The sequence below is a fragment of the Scomber scombrus genome, chromosome 3, assembly GCF_963691925.1.
Source record: "Scomber scombrus chromosome 3, fScoSco1.1, whole genome shotgun sequence".
Taxonomy (NCBI): Eukaryota; Metazoa; Chordata; class Actinopteri; order Scombriformes; family Scombridae; genus Scomber; species Scomber scombrus.
In genome coordinates this window covers 18,876,045-18,899,981 of record NC_084972.1, presented here as the reverse complement: position 1 = coordinate 18,899,981, position 23,937 = coordinate 18,876,045, and the positions used below count along the sequence as shown (strand labels likewise).

The 23,937-nt window shown below is 38.4% G+C and overlaps 2 protein-coding genes across 4 annotated transcripts in view; one reads left to right on the top strand and one right to left on the bottom strand.

Annotated features, from left to right (window-relative positions):
• LOC133977377 (sodium- and chloride-dependent GABA transporter 2-like) overlaps nucleotides 1-21,459 on the top strand; it is a 26,117-nt gene extending 4,658 nt beyond the window's left edge. The window contains exons 2-15 of one of the 2 annotated variants that reach the window (XM_062415527.1): nucleotides 2,234-2,424; nucleotides 3,698-3,832; nucleotides 5,239-5,379; nucleotides 5,558-5,645; nucleotides 5,817-5,949; nucleotides 6,675-6,809; nucleotides 15,355-15,458; nucleotides 15,965-16,089; nucleotides 16,196-16,308; nucleotides 17,013-17,150; nucleotides 17,249-17,351; nucleotides 17,433-17,533; nucleotides 18,754-18,924; nucleotides 19,005-21,459. In XM_062415527.1, coding sequence (XP_062271511.1) covers nucleotides 2,238-2,424; nucleotides 3,698-3,832; nucleotides 5,239-5,379; nucleotides 5,558-5,645; nucleotides 5,817-5,949; nucleotides 6,675-6,809; nucleotides 15,355-15,458; nucleotides 15,965-16,089; nucleotides 16,196-16,308; nucleotides 17,013-17,150; nucleotides 17,249-17,351; nucleotides 17,433-17,533; nucleotides 18,754-18,924; nucleotides 19,005-19,115 — 1,785 coding nt within the window. In that variant the 5' untranslated portion in view covers nucleotides 2,234-2,237 and the 3' untranslated portion in view covers nucleotides 19,116-21,459. Of the gene's footprint in view, nucleotides 1-2,233; nucleotides 2,425-3,697; nucleotides 3,833-5,238; nucleotides 5,380-5,557; nucleotides 5,646-5,816; nucleotides 5,950-6,674; nucleotides 6,810-15,354; nucleotides 15,459-15,964; nucleotides 16,090-16,195; nucleotides 16,309-17,012; nucleotides 17,151-17,248; nucleotides 17,352-17,432; nucleotides 17,534-18,753; nucleotides 18,925-19,004 lie in introns of those variants that run through there. The other variant, XM_062415528.1, reaches the window with a different exon arrangement.
• Nucleotides 20,976-23,937, bottom strand: part of fkbp5 (FKBP prolyl isomerase 5) — an 18,084-nt gene continuing 15,122 nt past the window's right edge. For both annotated transcript variants that reach the window (XM_062415531.1, XM_062415530.1), the window contains exon 12: nucleotides 20,976-23,915. The gene's annotated coding sequence lies outside the window, so the exon portion shown is untranslated. The remainder of the gene's footprint in view (nucleotides 23,916-23,937) is intronic.

The window sequence follows — 23,937 nt, the reverse complement described above, 5'->3', positions numbered from 1 at the left end:
GCTGCTCATATGCCAAAGAAAAATTCCCTCTCCTCCTGGTTATGCAACTATGCAGAGCTATATTAGGACATTATTAAATTAATTTGGATTTTAATCCAAAGCAACATACTGTATATTTGGGGAGAATTTTGGGGTTCAATGTCATGCTCAAGGACACTTCATCATGTGGACAAACAACCAACAATCAATGGTCGACCCTTTCACCTTGTTATATGCCCTAATGTCTGTGACAGTGTGACCTAATACAAGTAGTGTGGCACAGTATGTGGGTTAGAAAAACATAACAGAGCCTTTTCCTGCCAAATAAACGGTGCATTATGAATTAGTGTATATACTTCTTTTGATTGTATACATTGTATATAATGTACATTAACTAATTAATACCCCAATCAACATTTAATCAGGACTGCACTTTCAAGCTTATTAGTTGTTGCTGTGTGTATGTTGGCTACCCACAAACATAAAATGACTGAAGTTACAGATTCTATCCACCATTGAGTAAGCAAGTAATGCCTCACTTTAAAGAAATTATAGGCCAGTCACAGGCAACATTAGGAATCAAGAGCCATGTTCTCAACACGAGATGAGATTGAACAGTTGACACCTGTGGTAATTAGGTCTTTGCTGAAGCAAAAAGTAAAGTAAAAAAAAAATAATAATAAATTAGCTAAGATTTGTTGTTTTTTTTTTTTGTTTTTTTGTTTTTTACAATTTTTACTATGTTGTGTGGCGCAAATGTACCTTTTTTACTTGTTCAAATGTACACATTAACATATCAAACATGCTCATTTTGTAAAATTATTACACCATGCTCTTATGACGATGAATCATACCAACCATAAAACGTCGGTCAAAGTCTTAACTAGATAATGATCCAATCATGAAACATTTAAAAATGATTATTTCAAAATAATTGCAGTCCTCTGGTGTTGGTATCTCATACCCTCAGCTGATTTTCTCCTTTCAGCAGGCCCACTAAATGTCCCCAAAGCTCTTTAGGAAGGTTGTTTGAGTGTCTCAGGGTTTGATATGTATTCAATAGCATCATAGTAGCACACATATTTTCATGTCAATTTGCTGTACTCCCACATCAAATCCAAAGCAGCAACACAAAAGCAACATTGATGAAAGAATTACACCCATGCCAAGCAGCATTGACCCTCTGCTGACCCAATGCCGCAAGACTGCTTGCATTATGCAGAACATTACAGTTTTTCTCCATCGCTTTGGCACAGTCGTAAAATGTAAATCATCATTGTCAATGTGCAGTTCCCTAATCCACAGGTCATTTTCTCACACAGCTATGTGCATTTCCTTATTTCTTGACTGAGTGACGCATTGACTTTGCCTTAGTGACCAAAGTAGATTACACTGCTTTCCTAAGTATTTCACCCAACCATCATTATCTTTCAAAGTAATCTAGTGTTGCCACAAGAACTGATGTATTTCACATTTTGTTTTTCATTTCTAAATTGTTCATATTTTCACATGAATTTCTTGTATCGAGACCTTTGTTTTTATTCTACCTTCATTTTTGAAAATTGTGTTTTCCATTTTCCATTACTGTTTCATATACAGTAAGGTGAATAGGGGACATACCAGAAAGATGAATATTGACAGTGATAAACTGAGTAGACTTTTGAAACTGAAATCTGAGTTACTGCATGTACGTCTCATTGACAAATGATATAAAGAAACACAATTTAACTGTATTTTGTCATTTTGGCACAGTTTCTTGAACATTTGACTGCCTTGACTTAAAGTAATGATAAAGCGATGTCGTTTGGCTGGCAGTGATGCACATGTTGATGAAACTGACTTGAAAATGACTTTTGACACAGTTTAAATGTTTTAAGTAACTGACTTTTTCAGGACAGATGGGGTGTTGTGCTGCTCAGTACAAACCAATGCATTGACTTACAGCAACAGTGTTTCAAAAAATGTGCTTCGTCAAATTGAGGAGATACTGTAATCTACAGTGATTTAATCATGTCAATATCCCTGCTGTGCTTAGTGATTATGTTGTTATGTAGTTTATTTGGTACTGTTGAGACTCAAGAAAAGTAAACTGTAAATACAGAGAATGTAGTCAATGTAGTTTGCTGCTTCACATGATAATGACTTTTTTAATTGTGTCACTGAAGAATGAGATTTATTTTTTTTGGACCCAGGTCTGCCTTGTTTGACTCTGAAAGAATATACTTTGATCAGAAATCTAACTCTCTTGTTACAGTGTGATGGATAAGTCCTATGGTCCAGAGGTCAAGTTCATTTTGGACATAGGCACTGCCCATCCTGCACCCAACACTCACATCAGAGGACAGTGGTCCAGCAAAATCGAGTTCCTCTTGGCTGTTGCAGGACAAATCATAGGCCTTGGAAATGTGTGGAGGTTCCCTTACCTGTGCTACAAAAATGGAGGAGGTGAGTTTCATTATAGTTAAAGAAATTAGTAACTATGAAAAACAGCTACTTTCTTCAAAAATAAATCTGGAGAATTGTCTGTATAAAAACTACTTAAACTGTGCAAACATTTGATGGCAGCAAGAAATAAATATTGAGTTAAGACTGAGGGCTAATACATTATCATAATAATGTTTGTCCACCCACACCCAGTCATGATGCGCTATTATGCATTACTGTTGGTTGTGGTGGTAAAGTTAAATAAATCACACCTGGTTACTACTGAACAACAGCAGACAAGCTGACTGAGAAACTACAAGCAAATAGACAAAACACAAGTAAATGAAGAGAACATATTTACTCTCACATTTAGAAAAAACAGCAAATAAAGACAGAACAAATTCACCAATTTGACAACACATATGTCGCACCAAGAAACACACTAAACACAAGCAAATACAGAATCCATGCATAATGACCTTAGTGGTCAGGTTAGGTCAAGAGTTTACATTATGAATGCTTGTGTAATATAAATAGGAACAATACACAAATAAATGAACATGCCTACACTAGTTTTTTACATTCTGATTGCATACTGTACTACTACTATAATTCCCAGCAAATTCTGTTCAGCTGCTAATATCTCACAGTAGCTTCCATTACAGTGTACGACTTGACTTGCAGTGTTACTGTATTTACTTGGGTTTTCTGTATGTGTTGTCAAATTAGTGAATGTGTTCCTAAATTTGATTGTGTTGAATTCCTCTACAGCATCTTTTTAAATACAATGTTTGCGTTGTCAAAGTAATGAAGACTTTAATGAAGACTCCTAATACTAGGATAGGATAGGATGGGTTAAATGCAAAGACTGAATTTCACTGTACAACTGAAAGTGTGACAAATAAAGTACCTTTACCTTTATCTTTATTTATTTGCTTCTGTTTTGTCGTTTGCTTGTGTTAGAGGTATATTTAATATATTTAAGGGATATATTTAAGGAAATAATATGTCATAATGTATATTAACTTAAAAACAACTTACTGGTAGTTGGGCCATCTTCACCATAAATTTAGACTCCTCAAAAGTCACCAAGCATAGAGAATGTAAAAGTCAATAAATTTAGACTATTTCTTGTTGCCTTCTGGAGCTGTAAATGTATTAGTGTGACCTCAGTTGAGATATGGTAGAAATAATGACAGATGTATTCATTCAAATCAGAAATCCAATGTGATTCCTGTAGAAACAGTGTCACTTAACAAACAACTTGTGTGGTTTAACTTTCCTTTTTCTCTAGGGGTGTTCTTCATCCCATATGTACTCTTCCTCTTTACCTGTGGTATCCCTCTGTTTCTTCTGGAGACATCTCTTGGGCAGTACACCAAACAGGGAAGTATTACCTGCTGGAAGAAGATTTGTCCCCTTTTTGAAGGTAAATAACTTACGTTCGACACTACAACCTTACTTAATTTACTTGTGTTTTCTGTATGTTATCAAATTAGTGAATAATCTACCTGAGGATCTGAGGGACTACATTTCTGTGGACATTTTTATATAAAACCTGAAGACATATCTTTTTAGCTTGACTTTTAATTGAGGTGCTTTGGGTTTTGCTGCCCCAATTTATACTTATCAACTTTATCTTTGATATGTGTACCTATTCATCTCTATTAATTTTTCATTTAGGTTTTTTAGTTTTTTTACATTTTATTATTCTTTTATGGTTTTATTTGTTTTTAATAATTGTTCTGACATTGCATTGTTTTTCTTGTTGTTCCTATTGTATTTTTAAGGTTTTTATTTTGCTCTGTGAAGCACTTTGGGATACTCTGGTGTAAGAAAGGTGCTATATAAATAAGCTGATTTGAACTGAGTTGAGTCTGACGTGGGTTGCACTGGTTAACTATTGCCTATAAGCTACAACAGGTGGTTGAATGAGTTACAAAAGTTACACATACAGTCAAGAACATTGTTAGTAAATCTAAAACAGTTGTAAAATTGTTCACAACACAACAAAAACACTCCATTATCCTTCTCTTAGCCATCCCACATATCACACAAGCATCTATAAAATATTTTTTGACAGTGGTGACATTATTGAAATATTTTCATGTCACATTTGAATACATTTTTAAAGGCATGCATAATACAGAGGAAACTGAATTATCTTTATGCCAAACTAAATACCACAACGGACACATTTACTGCAATAATACTGGATTTTTATTCCCCCATATATTCAGTTCTAATCTTTTCTTTTTATAATTTGTATTTTTCATATTATTTTATAAGTTTGATCAGTATTATTTCATGTTATTTTAAATATTGGCTATAAACACTTTTTAAATAATGAAAATGGACCACATGATGACTTTTAATGATAAACCCTCAGAGAATCATCACCTGACTCTGCAGTTCCCCTCAACATCCTTAACAGCTTCTTTCAGCTCATTGTTTTGAGTATTGTTTTACTTATCCTCACCATTTTATCAGCATTGTTTCCAGTTGCAACAGGCAGCTGTTTTCAATGAAAAAGCTTTCTGTATACAACATTATGGACCAGCTAGTAAAAATTGTGGAGCAAAATAGATGGATATTTCTGCCAGCGGGTTAGTAGAGACCAAAAACTGAACTTAAAGGAAAGTGACTATTGGACTTACATTCACCAGGTGGACAGAAACAGTAACTCCAAATGAATGTCAATGTTGCTCCATATCTGCTGTATGTGTAAAGAAGCTGTTTGCCATACACCACTGTATAAAGCAACAATATGTCTGTGTTGTGTTTATAGGTTGCTTTGAGCTTGTAATTAAAATACTTTTGTTTTTGTTTTTTCAGGGATGGGTTATGGCAGTCAGGTGGTTGTTTTATATTCCAGCATTTATTATATTATCATATTGGCCTGGGCCTTTCTGTACCTCTTTTCTTCTTTCAACTCCGAACTTCCTTGGGCAAGTTGCAGAAACAGCTGGAACACAGGTGGGTCCGAATGTATGATTTGACTAAATGAGAAATGAGTCAATTTACATAATGTAACATACCTAAACATCCCATACAGGCATAAAGTAATCTGCTGTTGCTAAATGCTCAAAGGCTTTGACAGAGTTTGATCATGTTTTTAAACATGTCCTACATGTCCTGTATTCCTCTACAACAGAGACCTGTGTGGAGTTTGATCGGAGGGTTGATCATCTTAACTGGACTGTGGCAGTAAATGCAACATCACCAGTGAGAGAATTTTGGGAGTGAGTGCAAAAACTAAATTCAAAACACACACACACACACACACACACACACACACACACACACACACACACACACACACACACACACACACACACACACACACACACACACAAAAGTGACACTAAGCTCTCAAAGTGACTCTGAAATCATAAATGAAATGTGATTTGCAGGAGAAGAGTTTTGAATATCACAGGAAGTGTCCATGAGTTAGGTGGCATGCGATGGGAGTTGGCGCTGTGTCTTCTGTTGTCCTGGGTCATCTGTTACTTCTGTGTCTGGAAAGGAGTCAAGTCCACTGGAAAGGTAGGACAAGGACTTCAGCAAGAACAACATGTTCTTCTACTCATGAACATGTTCTTTTGCTCATGAAAACACTGCAAACATAATTCATTAGAGGAGACCAACATGTTCTTCTACTCATGAAATGTTGCAATCACTATTCTTTGCAGGTCACCATGTCTGTACTACAGTTTAATTACATATTAAACACATGATGTGTTGTGCAAAGTTAATTGTTGATCTAGCACACACACAAAAAAAATTGTTATTGAGACGAGGCCACTACATTCCTCTGCTCAGAGACTTTCTGGAGTCACTGAGCCTGGCCAAGAAATAGTCAGGCACAGAATTCCATAAAACCACAAATTTGTACACTTTCTTATATTTCACATGTTTATCAATAAGCTTTAAAGGTGTTGGTAGGTGGGTTTTTACCTTTGGACAGAGCCAGGCTAGCTGTTTCCCCTATTTCCAGTCTTCCAGGATAATCTAAGCTAACCAGCTGCTGGCTGTAGCTTCATATTTACCATACGGACATGAGAGTGGTATCAATATTCTCATTTAGTTTCCTGCAAGAAAATTATTTTCCAACATTTTTATTTATTTATTTATTTAAATTATTTGTTTAAAATCATCTTTAATGATGGAATACATGCCCTCTAATGTTGGAATGTTACTCCATTACTATGCTTTTATGAGCTGTTACACCAAGTCAAACATATATTTTCTGAAACACGACTCTTCCACAGGTAGTTTACTTCACCGCTACGTTTCCATACGTAATGCTGGTGGTGTTGCTTATTCGTGGAGTCACGTTGCCTGGGGCTATAGATGGGATCAAGTTCTACCTCTACCCGGATCCATCCCGCCTCAGTGATCCACAGGTATGAGCAGATTTCACTGCTTATCTGCTTTGATCATGTGTGTCCACTGAACCTATCACCCCGTCAGCCGTCATTCTCCACCACCATTGCAAACACAAAAGCAAAATATTACTACTGTGTTTGTGATATAAAGTGGAATTATACTGAAAAATTGTATCAAGTAGGATTTGAATTTCCATTTTAGGTCATGTTGAAGCTGTTACGGATAGGTTTAGGGTTTCTCTTTTTTCCTTTTGGTTTATTGGTTTAGCAGAGCTGGATGGGAAACCTGAGAGTTGGCAGCTATGCACATTATTGGTTGTCTGTTGTGAGAGGTCACGCCCTGCCCATTTGTTTGGCGGGAGTGAGTGATTGATAAGGGGTCACAGCTGATCGGCAGCAGAACAGAGAGCATGGCACCTGATGAGAGAAGACGCCAGACCGCGTAGGAATCACCAGGGAGTCGGCGACCATCCATCTCTCTCTCTCTCTTCACGACTACACAAATCAAAACTGAACGATACTTACCACCACGGTTGGGCTGGGGCTCTTCGGACCATTGAGGGGAGATGTCCTTAGGGGAGGGTCCGGAACGTCACACAGCTGCAGTAACCGTAAGCATAGCTGCCAGGTATTCGCCACTGGGGTGACATCAGCTCTGACTTACCATTTTTTCATTCTTTTCTGTAACTCATAGGGAGTGATAAGTCTGGGGTAGGGCTTGTTAAGTAAGCAGTTCTAACAATTGGGGGCTCGTGTCCGGGATTTGAACAGACAGTGTAGATAGGCTATAAGGAAAAATAACTTTGTTAGCGTGCCTTATTAGCCGAGCAGTGAGCTAGTTACTCATAAGCAGAAGTGTAGTTGGGGTTCAGGTGGGGTTGACTATGTGTCGGCCTGGAAGTAGGAAACTACGATTTCCACCTGTAACAATAACTCAAGTTAACATTCTGCTTGTGTGACTAAATAGCGACAGCCCAGGGGAACATCTAATCACCAAGGCAGGTCTGTCACTAATACCCGTTGTACAATTATTTCAACATATTAGGAGCTGTAGTATTGTGGAGAAAAGTGGTTGTTTCGACTTGAGCTAATTCTACTTGCTAAATCATACGCTATGTGTTAGCTCAGTCTGTGTGTTCGTTAAATGAAAGGATAGGAGAAGATGAGCGGTCTCACAGGCTATTTTATTTAGCAGTAAATGAATAAAACATACAGAGCTCTGGGTCGAGATCTTCCTGTCCCTGATGAACAACAGTGTGTGTCAGTTCATGAAGTCCGACTGCTCTCCTTTCCCTGACCCCTTTTATACAAAAATACAATCAGATATAATGTGTGAGGTGCTGTCGTCTCCTGATTGGCTGTTGATCTGACTCCATCCTCCATCTTCTCACAGTCCAGGATATGTGATCTTCCTGTGACCTCCTTAAACAGGCGCAATAGTGACTTCCATGTGACCCCTTTCTTCTGAAACTACACAATCACCAGACCTCCTGTGGGGGTTTTATGGTTAGTTCTTCTGAAACTACACAATCACCAGACCTCCTGTGGGGGTTTTATGGTTAGTTCTGCATTGTTTAACAAAGGATGGTCAGGGCTCTGACTGAATGTTTGACCCCGCTCTCCTGTTAATAATAAACCTTTAACCTATGCAAGTGGGACGTGTCAACATCCAGAATCTACCTATTTAATTACACTTCAGGGTAAACTGTCTTCATGCATTCTTATTACACAACAAGCTTACTGCTTTCAGATTGTTACACATAGGACCACATATTTATATGAAACAAACAACAAAGTAATTAATCCCCTTATGTGATATTTTAGCAGTGGCCAATTCATAGCATATATCTACATGGTGCAGTGTTTATTTGCAGGAGTTAGTAGCTTAATTAGCTTTCGGAGTAATACAAGTACAGGCTAGTGCTTTGGTGACTGAACAGTGAGACTGTTTTTTGTTTACCGCGATAGCATGGTGCTCCTGTTTGTTGTACTGCGTTGCTATGGTTATGTGACGGATGACGTCATTTGGATGGAAGTTGGTTGCTTGGCTTGCCGTGTAGCAGTTAATTTGATTGGCTACATGTTTGTTCTTCCGTTGTTGTGCTGCAGTAGACAATATTGCTAGTGGACAGGGTTTGCTATTTAACGGATCCTGTGTGTGTTTCCCTTGTTGTATTTTAACGTTTTGTAAAATGGACACTTGATGTGGAAGACTATTGCAGTAGGCGTACTAGCCGTAGTGAGCTCTTCAGGTTGAAGGAGCATTTGGTCGCTATAACCCACCATTATGAGATAGTCACTGGAGCTAGAGTTAAAGTAGGTGAGGCTGTGCAGCTAATTGGGGATCGTCTCAATCTTCCTGATCCAGAGAAGGCAGAGGCAGCCAGGCTTAAGCAAGAAGAGGCAAATATGAAGGTGGAGAGAATTGAGCTTGAGAAAGAGAGGCTCCGAATTAAATTGAAAGAGGAAGAGCCTTAAACTGAGCAAGCCCGCCTGGCACTAGAAAGAGACAGAGTACGGTCTCAGAACCCTGCTATCGGTCATGCCCCAGAACGCCATTTTGATCCAACAAGCTGTCTGACACTGATACCCAAGTTCAATGTGACCGAAGTGGGTGTTTTCTTTGAAGCCTTTGAGAGGATTGCTGAGGAGATGAAATGGCCACGAGAAAAGTGGACACTGCTCATTCAGGGGAGTTTGGAAGGGAAAGCTCAGGAAGCATTTGTTGCTTTAGATGCAACACAATGTAAAGACTATGATGTGGTAAAGAAAAATGTGCTAGTAGCATATGAGCTAGTTCCAGAAGCGTACCGCCAGCAGTTCCGGTCCCTAAAACGCAAACCTGATTAATCTTTTCTGGAGCTGGCGAAGAGATTGGAGTTGGTGTTTGGCAGGTGGCTGGTCTCTACTGGGACTACTACTTTTGAAGTTGCCTGTGCCTTGGTGCTAATGGAACAGTTTAAAAAGTGTGTGCCCCAGCCCATGGAAATTTATCTTAATGAGCGGAATGAATATGATCTTAGAAAGGCAGCAACCTTAGCCGATCAGTATGAGCTAACTCACCGTTGCATACCTGATAGAGGAAGGTTTGTCAGACAGGATAGAGATGCTGAACGAGATTCTGGTGCGGCAGGAAAATATTTCTGGTTCTGGAGGTTTTTTGACCGACCCCAGCGGGTACAGGCTAAGTTTGAGCGCACCTCTCCCCCTCCTGAGTTCAAAAGAGTCGAGCGATCCCCTCGAACTGATGTTTACTGTTTTTATTGTAAAAAGCCTGCCCATACCAAGTCTGTTTGCAGGAAGTTGCAGTATAAGGAGGCCAGTAAACCTGTAGCTTGTGTTGGTGTCCTGCCCCAAGCATTGGAAGCCACTGAGTTGGTGGATCCCTCTGAGGAAGAGGTTTTGAAAGATTACCAGGGGTTTGTGTCTGAAGGTACAGTTGCAGTATCTGAGGATGGCCATGAGGTGCCAGTGAAGGTGCTTAGGGATTCTCATTCTCATTCACTACTTCTAAAAGGAGTGTTAGATTTGCCACCGTCAACTGCCACTGGGGTGTCGGTTGTGGTCAAGGAGGTTGGTGATCGCTATGTCCCTGCTCCTAAACACCGATTGTGGGTGAAAACTAATCTAGTGAGTAAGGTAGCAGAGGTGGGAGTTATATACACTCTCCTGGTAAAAGGTATTGCTCTCCTTTTAGGTAATGACCTGGCAGGCTCTAGGGTGCGCCCAAGTGACCCTGAAGACGGTCTGACAGAGGTAGTGAGGAGTTAAAGTATTACTCCTATTGTGCAGGAACAACCATGTGAGGCCCCACAAACTGTAGTTTGTGGGGCCCTGAAGTTTTCACAGCCTGCGTTGTAACCCGGTCTGGGTTACAGTCCCAGGAGTTGTTAAATGCTCAGGTAGAGGAGCAAACGGTTGACCTGGCTGACTCATTTTTGGCCCAGCTGGTAGGAATGGAGGAAGGCGGTCAGTTTACTCGAGAAGCTCTGATAAAAGCACAGTGTTGGGAACCCTCCTTAGTAGCCCTTAGAAAGACAGCTATGTCATTAGTAGAGAGCCAGGAGGTAGCCACAGGGTATTATTTACATCACAATGTTTTAATGCGAAAGTGGCAACCGCCACGCCGCCCAGCTGATGAACACTGGACAGTGCTCTCACAGGTGGTGTTACCTAGTAGCTTCACGAGAGAGGCAATGCGATGAAAGTGCTTGGGCTGGCCATCTTGGTGTCCGGAAGACGCAAGATAGGGTCATGCGCCATTTTTATTGGCCAAAGGTACGTAAGGATGTAATGAATTACTGTAGATCCTGCCATACATGTCAGCTAGTGGGCAAACCCAATCAAATTGTTCCAGTTGCACCATTGTGTCCCCCTCCTGTCATGGAGGAGCCTTTTTCCAGGGTTATGGTTGATTGTGTCGGCCCCCTCCCTAGAACCAAAAAGGGGAACGAGTACCTCTTTACTATCATGGATGTGGGTACCCGATTTCCGATTTTGCCATTACGTAGCATCAAAACCAGGCCAGTAGTGGAAGCCCTGTTGCAGTTTTTCTCTAGGGTAGGATTACCGAAAGAAATTCAGCATGATAGAGGAACCAATTTTACGTCAAACCTGTTTCAGGAAGTTGTGTGCCAGTTAGGCATTAAGCAGGTGATGTCCTCTGCTTATCATCACCAGTCTCAGGGTGCAATAGAACGGTATCATCAAACACTAAAGACCATGATAAAAGCTTATTGCATGGAGTGCCCTGAGGACTGGGACATGGCTATGCCTTTCCTGTTCTTTGCCGTTAGGGATGCTACTAATGAGTCTACTGGTTTTAGCCCATTTGAGTTGGTGTATGGACATGAGGTCCGAGGACCACTCAAAATGATGACGGAAAGGTTACTCCAGTCAACCATGCAAAATGACACACTGCAGTATGTAGCCACATTTAAAGATAGATTGCAGTCAGCTTGTACAGTGGCGAGGCAGAATCTGCAGGAGGCAAAGAGCAAAATGAAACAACAAAAGCAGTACAGCGTGTATTTGCGGAAGGTGAGAAAGTGCTGGTACTGTTGCCTATGAATCAGCCAAAGTTGGGGCTGAAATTTTGTGGCCCCTATACTGTGGTCAAGCGTGTGGGTGAGTGCAACTATGTTGTTAGCACCCCAGAGTGTAGAAAGAAAACAAGGTGTCACATTAATTTGCTTAAACCCTACTTTGAGCAAGGTCTGAAAGCCCTGTGTGTCTGGTAGTAAATGCATTGAGTAGCGAGCTGGTTGGGGGAAGGATGGACCCGAACCCCCAGAACCAGTATCTGCTCGCATACTCAATTCACGTTGGCTAGTCAATCTTAGCCAGCGTTTAGAGTATTTGCTGCCAGAATATGCACAAGACATCATGAAATGTATTAAGAGGTATCCAGGTTTATTTAGGGACACTCCAAGTCTCACTAACCTAGTTTCGCATGACGTAGATACAGGGGATGCAGCTCCTATCAAGCAGAACCCTTATCGGAATCCACCGTATAGGCAAGATGCTGTTAAAGCTGAACTGCAGTACATGCTAGAGATTGGGGCTATTGAGAAGGGCACAAGTTCATGGAGTTCTCCGCTGGTACCCGTCCTTAAGACTGATAATCATAGGCGCCGACTTTTGTTTTTGCCCGTGGGTGCTCGCGGTTCCCAACTGGGGGTCGCGACCCATAAATTGCATAATAACGTTTCATATAGTCCTATTTATTTTCCCTGTGCATATCGCATCAATATTTTACTATAAAATAACCTATTTAAATTTAAATCGAAAATGGAATTACACGGCAAATGCTTGACGCGACACAACCGATGGCACTTATGACCAAAACTATTTCCCGGGATGAAAACACGGTAAAGCAGTCAAGCTGAGCTTTGTAATATGACAAATCAATCTGTAGCCAGCCTAGTACATGTGTTGTAGTGTGGTAATATCACTTTGCTAAAGGTGCTTTTATCCCTGCATTGAGTTTGGATAGGCTGCTAACGGATGGGTGCGCGCGCCATCTCCATTGGCACTTTTAATCTGACTCCCCTCCTCCAAATTTTTGCGACACTCAAAGGTTTCAGACATCATGAAAATATTTCTATTAACTGGTTTAGAGTTAGGCTAAAATAATGTCCAGGACAATAAAAGAAACGCTTATTTAATGCCTGAGCGAACAGAACGCACAGAGGCGAAACGTTGTTCGCTCTGAATAAAGGAGCGTAAAGTCAAACAAGTGCTTTCCATTTGAAACGTTTATTTACCTCTTATTGCAAGGCGAGTAGCCTAACTTTGGCACTGTCAACGTGAGTCCTAGGCATTGCATTTTTTTTTTTAACTCAGTAGCTTAATTTATTTAGCTGAGTAACCATGAAGTTGTATCAGGAAATTCAACAGGTAAAACAACAGGCTGATACTGAACGCTGGTTGATTGCAATCAAACAAGTTAAACACAATCACATTGCCCAAGATAACTGATTCCATTCATAAACTAGGCTAAATCAGTTGATTTAGACAGGTCTTGCTACTGGTTGTAGCCTATAACAGATTTAAACATGAGTGCGTTTGAAACGCTTCACAAAAATAGCCTATCTTTAACAGATGAGATGACATTAAAATAAAATAAATCAAGAGTGAAAATCATTAGGCTACATTACATTATCATAGCCTACATTTCATTGCATTCGTGAGACGCTTTATAACCAAAAATTAGAAGTAAGGAGCTGAGAACGATGTTGCTGTAAGATTTAGAATGGTCATAAATGTATCATCTGGAATCGTGTCCCAAAGCTGATCTGCTGCATAGCACCACACTGCGGTTTGACAGGTGTTTCCAACAAGTTTTTCTGCTGAAATCTTAAAGACATTTTTGGTGTGTACCTGTACAGCAGCTGCTTCGTTGGGCAGGAGAGTGGTAGCGTCTGTGTGTGCGCACGCGTATCAGGGCAGCGATCCGCACCCTTGGCACAGGTCCAAAACCTCCTTTATTAAGTAAATGACTACACTTCTCTGCGCACCGTTATGCAAACATATTTTAAATAGAGCGCTATATATCCCAATCGGACGTCTATAATAAGTGTAAGTAGGAACAACGGTAGGAGTTACAGTGTTTTAACAGAGAAACCGCTAGTCTCGTCCGAAGTACATGTTTGATTAAAAAAAATGTCAGCTGGATCCCGTGGGTGCTCATGAATTCCCGTGGGTGCCCGGGCCCCGGAGCACCCACGGTTTCGGCGCCTATGCTGATAATACTGCGCACCCATGTATTGATTTTAGAAAGGTCAACAGTGTGACAAAGACAGATGCCTTTCCTATCCCTCGGTTAGAGGATTGTATTGATCAGATTGGTCAGGCCAGCTTTGTATGAAAGTTTGATCTCCTAAAAGGATACTGGCAGGTTCCACTGACTCACAGAGCAAAACAGGTGTCTGCCTTTTGTACCGCTGATCAGTTATCTCTGTCGAGTGTTACCCTTTGGCATGAAAAATGCCCCAGCAACCTTTCAAAGGTTGATGAATACCATCACAGCAGGTTTCGCCAATGTGGTAACCTATATTGATGACGTGGTCGTGTATAGCTCGTCATGGACCGATCACATGATGCACATGGACCAGCTGTTTGGAAGGTTGGAAGATGCTGGCCTGGTTGTGAACCTCCCTAAGTGTGAGTTTGGGAAGGGCCAAGTTACTTATCTAGGCCACTTAGTAGGGAGACGATCAGTGAGACCAAGATAAGCTAAAGTACATGCCATTGCAGATCTCGCCACTCCCACCACAAGGAGGCATTTAATGCGCATACTGGGGATGAGTGGATTTTACCGCCGTTTTGTACCCAATTTTGCATACGTGGTGGCTCCCCTTACTAACCTTTTGAAGAAAGGTGTGAAGTTTGTGTGGACGTTCCAGTGTCAAAGTGCAGGGGAGAAGGTGAAGGCTATATTGTCATGCGAACCGTTGTTAACCTGCCTACTTAGCGCGTGCACAGTCTTCACCTGACGCTGTTGCTGGTTTGTGGGGGCGTGGCTTGGACGGACTCACTGACGGGAGGGGGAGCAGCGGGGTGGAACTTAGAGGACGCAGGAGGAGGTGATATTTTCAAATCTTGCTAGCTCTCTTGCTAGCTTTCCAACATTACCAACCCTACCTTTTAAGTAAGCAGTTCTAACAAAGCCAAAAGCAGCTTGGTACTTGAGATTCATCATATTCATCACATTATAACAGTCAAAGTAGCTTCAATGAATTGCTAACAATGAATTGCTGGAAAAAACAGAACATTTATTATAATCACATATTGTGCACACAAAGCAGCTTTAGGGGATATTTAAGGAGAAAATCTGAGTTCATGAGATTCAAAGGATTGGTCACTCATCATTCAATGGTATTTGCTGATGATTGCTTTGCTGTCATTTATGCAGACAGAAGTGTAGAACATTAGCAAATTAACATGAGGCGGTGTGTCTAACCCTTTGTAAAATATTTTACCTCCTCAGTAAAAAGTTACAACACTGAATACAAGCCTTTCATTTGTTATTCATTGTAGATGTCCTTTATTTGTCTTGCAGGTGTGGATGGATGCTGGCACACAAATATTTTATTCCTATGCTATTTGCATTGGGTGTCTAACTGCTCTTGGCAGTTATAATAAGTACAACAACAACTGTTACAAGTAAGTTTGATATAGTATCTATTGGTTTTTTTTATCAGTTTCAGTACAGCAGGTGGCAGCTTAGATAAACCATGATGTCTATATATATATATATATATATAAAATACAAAATATCACCAGACTAATCCCTCAAAACCTGTCTGTATACTTCAGCATTTTCTACCTCATAATCTTACATATGCCCCAGTGAGTGCCCTACTTCTTTTAAATGCTCTTACACAGCTGAGTTTACTTGTCTTGTTTTGTTTATATATATATGTGCTATATATATACATATATATATATATATAGCACATTTAAAAACAAAACAAGACAAGTAAACTAAACTATTAAGAGTCATGCCAAAATTGAAACCAGCTTAGTCATAATGATGTTGAATTGTGCTATTTATATGAAACACTCAGTTTGGGATTTGAGTCAAAGAGACTACAGATAAATGTGAAAGTTTTGTGCATGTAATACAAAATAATTTGTATTAAAAATGTGCTTTTGTTGTTTGTTTTCAGGGATTGTGTCTACTTGTGTCTTTTGAACAGTGGGACCAGTTTTGTGGCTGGTTTTGCCATTTTCTCTGCTCTTGGATTCATGGCATATGAGCAGGGCACACATATATCAAAAGTGGCTGAATCAGGTGAGAATATAAGTGAATGACTGAAAAACTGAATCAGTTACTGAATATATAAAAATCCATCAAATAAGCGGATGTCTTTCTTTTGACCATCTCTTTCTCACTGCAGGTCCTGGCTTGGCGTTCATTGCCTACCCTCGAGCAGTGGCCATGATGCCATTTCCTCAGATCTGGGCGATATTCTTTTTCATTATGATCATCCTCCTGGGACTGGACAGTGAGGTATGGTGACCCTTACCAAGATCCACCAAAGCAGCTCTTTGTTGCTTTTTTCAATACAATTTAAAAAGTTTTAAATTGTGTTGTAGAATGATCATTAAATGAATGAAATGCTGATCTACTGTCTGGGATAATGTACTTTTCTCAAACAGTTTCATACAATGTACAACAAAGTGAGGGCTTCATATCTATAATGGTTCCAATTTTCATCTATTTTTAATGTGCACATTACATAACAGTTTGGCTTTTGGACCGTTTTTGACTTTTGGTCCTGTGGGTAACTCCCAGTTAACAAGGGATCTGTGTTTTTCAAAGTTTTTGTTTTTGACTGTTTATATGTTCACCTGTTAGTTACTATCTCAAAAACTAGCCATCAGAAACTATGAACTTTGATGGAAAGTTCAGCAATGGGCCAAGGAATGAGTAATCAGGTCTTGGTTTTTGCAAGTATTAAGAAAACTTAAGCACTTGCTAAATGACAAATCTGGCTCATGTCTCCCATGATTTGTATCACTCTGTGTATTTATTTGATATAGATCCAGATTAAACATTTCTAATTTATATACAAAAATAATAACTTTAGAGATTGTGCAGTCCTAGAGGTATGCTTACTTTCTAAGTTATTATGACATCACCACCATGAAGTTTGTAAAGTGTGCAGCACATGTAGAATTACTGCGTAACTGAGAGGCCTGTGTGTGTTTCAGTTTGTAGGTCTGGAAGCTCTTGCAACAGCGATTTCTGATACGAACCCTGCCTTCTTCCATGTTGGTCATCGACGCAAACTTCTTCTGCTTGCTATCAGTGTCCTTAGTTTTTTCATCGGCCTTGTGATGGTTACAGAAGTAAGATCAAATTAAACTGTCACATCATTTTCTTTCACATTAAGTTGTTTTTTTACATGATAATATGACATCTAACTGAGCTCCTGTCTCATATTCAGGGTGGACTGTACATCTTCCAGGTGTTTGACTACTACGCCTGCAGTGGGATGACTCTACTTCTCTTTGCCATACTGCAGTCTGTGTGTATTGGATGGGTGTATGGTAAGTTAATAAACAAGTTATTTCAGTGTTGTCCTCACTGAATTTAAATTTCCTCACCACGCCGTTTCCATTTACTCACAGGTGCAGACCGTTTTTATGACAACATAGAAGACATGATTGGATACAGGCCTTTAAGTCTGATTAAGTACTGTTTGAAATATGTCACTCCAGTCATCTGCACGGTAAGTTTAAATTCACTCATTCATCTATCAGTTGACTGTTTACTATACTATGCAAAGTATCCCTGATTTCCAACTGTGGTAGACAAAAGCAGCCTGCTCAATTTGGAGGCTGAAGATCTGTTTCTGGCAGATTTTATTTGCTGTAGTTTACTAGCTAACTAAGCTAATGTTTGTTCTGCAAAAATACCGTTGTTGAAAATACCATCTCATGCTGACTTTTAAATGTTTCCAGCTGAATGGTTTTAAAAATAATAATCTCTACAAAAGAGCTCTTAAATATGCACCTTATTTCTACATGTATCAAGCTGCAGTTTGGAGACTGTTAATCCTAGTATTTTAAATATGATGGGGAAAAATGTAAAATCAGATTATTTCTACCTATAACTCATTTTGGCTGTTATAAGCTTAAACATTCAGCATTCAGACTTGACTTCCACATAGTGTGGAAATATTACAGAGTGGATGTGCTGCCCGTGTACCAGGATTTTTAAAATGCATTGACTTCACAATATTTTGGGACAGCCTCTTACCTTATCCCCCTCCATTTCACCAATGTATCCAATTAAGCTATGTTGACATAAATATTTTGCCAAAGCTGCCTGCCATAAGAAGATGAGTTTCTTGCAGTGTTTTTTGTTGTTTTCATTTTGCATCATGAGAAGTGCAATGCTTTGAGCTCGCAATTCGTAATTTTCCACTTGGAAATTTCCAACCACCGACTATCATACTTTGGGGTTATTGCTATTGATAAAAGCCAGTTAAACAGACAGGCTAATGTTTTCTATTCACATTATAACAAATATGCAGTTTAATTCATTTGTGTTCTGTTCTTTCCATTCACTTATTTTTTTTCTTGAGCTTTTGGTTTTGGAAAAGTGAAAACACACTACCTCCCAAACTATGACCCGATGCACACTGCTTCAACATGAGGAGATACCCAAAGCTTGAATGACTGACCTGTCGTAGTTACTGGATGGGCATCAAAGCTACATGTGGATAATGGCTGTTAAAGAGAGGGGTTTAATGAATGTTCAACAGAGGAATGGGACTTGAATTCATCAACATCATTATGTTTTAAAATGACATGCTGATTATTGAATCTTTCATTTCTAAATATAGATGGTTTAATTGAAGTGGTTTGGGAGATTTAGCGTATTATAAACATTGTGTAGACAGTACATTCCCAGGACTAAAACCACTTTTTCCATTTCTATTTTCAGGGAACGTTTGTTTTCTCCCTGATCAAACACACTCCTCTGAAATTTAACAACATAATTGAGTATCCATGGTGGGGTTATGCTCTTGGTTGGTGGTTCACTCTCTCCTCTACACTCATGGTTCCTTTCTGGATGCTGTACAATCTGATCATCACTCCTGGGACACTTCAACAGGTATATAAGAATGAGTCATACCTCCATAAAGCTCTGTTTGTGTGATTGTTGTTTTTATTCAAACAAATATTCTTTTTCAGAGAATCTCCATATTATGTACGCCAGCTGAAGACCTTCCTTTGACCAAATCAGAGAAGAAAGCTCTTGAACTGCTTGACTTGAACTCATCTCCTGATGGCATAGTGTCCTAAACAAACTGGAGCACTTTCATATATACTGAACACTGTGGAGCAGCATAAGGAAGAAACTTAATTACTTTCATTCCAGTTGTCCTAAACCATCAAAGCAGTTGTTCCCAATCTTTTTGGGGATTTGATCCCATAAAACAAAGCAATGCTCATGTGAGACCCCCCGTCACTGGTTGAACATGGCTATGCCAGTGATTCACAGAATAGCAAACACTAAAGGATTATAGAGAAGTCTGAAAATTATTGTTTGGCAGAAGAAGAAAAACATTTTGTGCTTTCCAATTTTGTTTATAATTTCATGACCCTTTAGATTTAACTTGAGACCCATGGTGGGGGTCCTGAACTACTGGTTGGGAATCACTGCTCTAAAGGAATGGCTTCAGATTTTATATGATTTCACACCATTAAGCACCACAGAGATTAAATGCTGACTCAACTGAAATACGGTCAAGCATACGGTAAAGAGAATCGAGTTCAAAACTGCACCAACTGTACAAAGACAATTTGTTTTCTCCTTTTATTTTTGGTGCTTTCAACCATATCTCATGGACAATGAATAAAGTCTGAGATAGGGTTCGTTCCTCATCTATGCTCGAATTCAAAAATGATATTTGATATTATAAATTGTTACTTATCTAAAGAGAAAGTGTATGGGAATTTGAGTTTGTTGTCTGTTTTAACCAGGGTGTATAACTATTATGAATTAAGTAACATTGATAACACTTGCCAAATAAGCTACAGGTTTAACACTTTAGTCACTTTAGGTCATAAATTAAATTTGTATTGAAGTGTAAACCCTAAATAAAGCAGTGATTGAACAAAAAGAGGCAGTCCAGCAATATAAGGGTCTGATTGAGACTTTGGACACTTAGTGCATCTTTGCCAACTGAGCCACCAGGCTGTCCCAACAATGCGGTGTTTCAGACCTGCGCTGTATGAGTACTGTATGTACCACCACACAGGTAGGGGAACTACTGCTAATTCATAAGTTTGTGTTCATTGTCTGATCTTTTTAAAAAGTGATCATTTTAATAGCAACAAGTGGTACTGTGATGACGGAAACACTGTTCAAACCAGTTGGCTGTAGCAGTCAGAATCACAATAGTATATTTTTAAGTTACATAGATTATATTTTTACTCTGTAGATTGTTTAATTCTAGTTTTTATACAAATTAAGTTGTCTTACTCATTTATCAAGTTTGCAGGTTCATGTTCATGCGTATATTTTTGTATTTTTATACCCAATATAACGGAAATTTGTGGCAATGGATCTTTGTAAAACATAAATGCTGTAAAACATTTTGAATTTATGAATCAATTTGTAATTTGTATTTAAAAGATATCTGTAGCAAGAAATTTGTGAATTCATTTTTAAATTGACAATGTCACCCACTGTTAACAGTAAATATATTGTGAACCAGTAAGCTAATGTTTTTATTAATGGCAGTGTTTGTGTGATTGAATGAATCATTCGATTGATGTATGTTATTTTCACAATTTAAATCTTATTAAACAATGTGCCATTTGTCTAATATTAACCATGAATTGGGCAATTAGTTATTAATGTTATTAATTGTAAATAAATTAACAAGCTTCAATAAACTGGTAGCCAAGCATTACTGATTAATTCTCTTGTTTTCATTTCATTATTTAGTCAAAATTACTCAAACTGAATGGTGGAACAATTATTGATCTTTTACAAACATTCAGAAATCAGTTGCCAGTTTATTGTTGCTTGAGAGCAATGTTGTTTTGTGGACCATGGAAACCATGAAAATCAACAATTTGTAAAGAAATGTTTTAAAATAATGTGAATAATAAAATGGCAATAATTCATAAATGCTTCATTTTGTGTATGGTATACACAGGTCCTCCCCGGAGTGGTCTATAGAGTCCATTAAGAAATCATAACACATAAACCTTTGTGTCCTTGAATTCACCAACACAAGAACATTTCAAATAACTTCTTACTCAACTGCAACATTACACAGTAATAAGTGGATCATTGTTTTGGAAAATATGGCACATGTGGTAAATGTAGTGCTATGTATGTAGCTGTCATATGTACGACAGGGGAGATTTATAGTTTTTAAACCTTAGTGTAAACATCCACTGCAGCATAAACGTGATACAAATTTGTGATCTTCAAAGCCCAGAATGGTGTGATAATGTGTGCCTGGATATGTATTTCTTTCTGAATACAGTGTTGACAGAACACACATCTCTCATGCACAATTGTTGTTGAAATAAACTTGATTCGGAGGAGTGAATGTGATGTCTCATCTGACAGTTTCAGACTCTTTGACAAAGAAAAATGTGTAAAATAAATAAAATCTGTTATTGTTTGGTGAAGCGTCTTCATAATGTTCTCATCAATACTATAATGTCAAAAACATCCTTCAGATATGTAATTACACGATAGTAAACTAAAACTTAAAGAATGACATTTTTTATTTAAATGCAAGTCTTGGATTTATTTAATGCTTTTAAAGTGCAAAAAAATAAAAAAATATATAAAGAAGACATGAACAAAGGTACCTTATGTAGTTTTTGTCTGAAAATATTTCTTCTTGCATAAATGCCAGTTTAAAACATTGATCATATTTTTTTTGACAGGACGATGATCTTTTGAATACATGTAAACATTTTTGAATTACATAACACTGCAGTTGTCGCCTGTGAGCTGAAGTCTGACCAGCTGCATTTTAGCCTACTTGTTTAAGTTGTCCAAATTATTCCCGTAACTTACATTTTCAAGTTATAAAAAATTATGAGTGTAGTACTGGAAATCTTTTTTTGTGGTTTTGCAGTTAACAGAGGGGGATAAATATTCAGTACATTCTTAAATACAATTTAGAATTGCTAGAAAAAAGTACTTCATGCTCATTTCCACTGTACAAAATGTTTGAATGTTTAGAGCCAGCAGTACTTGAAAACATTTAGCAATAAGCTGTTTAAAAACCTTGCTAACATACAATATATATTAACACACACACACACACACACACACACACAGACACACACACACATACGCATACACACACACACACAGAGAGAGAGAGTTGATTTTTTTTTTTACACAAAATATTTAAGACAGCTAAGGTTTTCATTCTGAACCAACCAATGTTTATAAAACATCTCAAGATAATTGTCCAGATTTTGTCCAGACATTTCATAAAAAGATAACAGTGTTGGTTTGACAGTCACCAAAGTGCATCATTGTCTACTATCCACTAACATTCACACATTAAAAAAAGATGCAGTGAAATAAAGAGACACCTGTTTTGAGACTTAAGCAAAAAGACCTACACAGATGTAAAATGATGTAGTTGATCACATTACCAGAGTTGGAAAAAGTGATGAAAATGAAACAGATTTAAAGCTTAATTGCAGTTTCTGTGTCCCTCTCCCCCTTGTACTCACAGAGTCAACACTCATGTGTCTGCCCTTTCAGATGCTAAAGTGGGAATGGGGTGATTTTATGATCAACATGTCTCCTTGTGAGGGAGTTTTGAATCATAAATTTCAGGATTTCTGACAGTCAGTAGAAATAATGCTGCAGCTGTTGAAGTTTTTTTTGCGTTTGTGTTGAAGATTGTGCCATGCTGCTTATGCAATTAGCTGATAGATTCGCATAAAATGAGTGCAATAGAAGAATAAACATTGATTCATCAACCACTGAAATCCAACAAAGCTCAGGAGCAAAAACATTTAATTTAATATATCTTAACTTTGTATTTTTTTATTGTTTTATTTTTTGCAGCTGCCATCAGTTTAAAATGTAATCAGTCCATAAAACTGATGTTATCGTTATCTGTCATCACTCCCATATGCGTCCTTCAGTGGGCACCTATCATCAGTTGTAATCGTTGATCAACTATAATACCAGATTGGCTTCTCATAAAATAAACTGTTTGTATTGCCTGATGTGTTTAATGGATAAAACACACATTCTCAGCAAATTAATAATGTCCTGTCATACCCATGTTCACAAATTAATCACTTTAGTGCATGACTGTGGTCAAATCCATTTTACAATGCCTTATATTTACCCAAGACAAAGGGATACATGCATTTCTGAAAATAACCACATTTTAGCTTCCATGGGCTTAGAAAATGTACTGACTTGGCTTTAAAGGTTTTATATCATTGTCTCATAGTCATTAAGATGTTTATGTATTTTAACAATAACCACATGAATTGTGAATTTACTTGTTGGGACAGCAGGTTGTAATATGCCAGCATTAAATATTTATTTTTTGGTAATAATTAGCATCTGTAGTTTGTGCTTCTTTCAGATGTTGCTTACTGCTTCTGGCTACTGCTGATTGAGAACACAAGGTGTGTATCAGTGAATTATGAAAATACTGAAAGTTCATGTCTGGAGGAGGATTTTTTGTAGAAAGTATTTCTGTATTTTCAGTATTTCCCAACATTATATGAATTCAGACTATGTAACTTCCTATCCTGTGATTATTTCTCATGAACCAAGCCCTAAGTTATGGACAATTGTTTTTTTCTTATTTTTTCACAACAAATGATTATTGATTGTGTTTTTGTTGGAAAATACCATCGAGCTCACATGACTTGTTGCGCCTTTTATCCAAAGTACATATTGCACACTAAAAAAAAAAAAGGTAAAGTTTCAAGTCTGAATCCCAAACACCTTGTGATGCATGCATGCAGCTGCCCAAGAAAGGCTTAATACCAAATACAAGTCAGAGCAGTTTTGGAATTGGATATAAACTGTGGAGGCACATCTTAACTCTACACAGTAGCCTAATGACAAAGAAAATGGAATTCCTCTGTATATGTTGAAGAAACA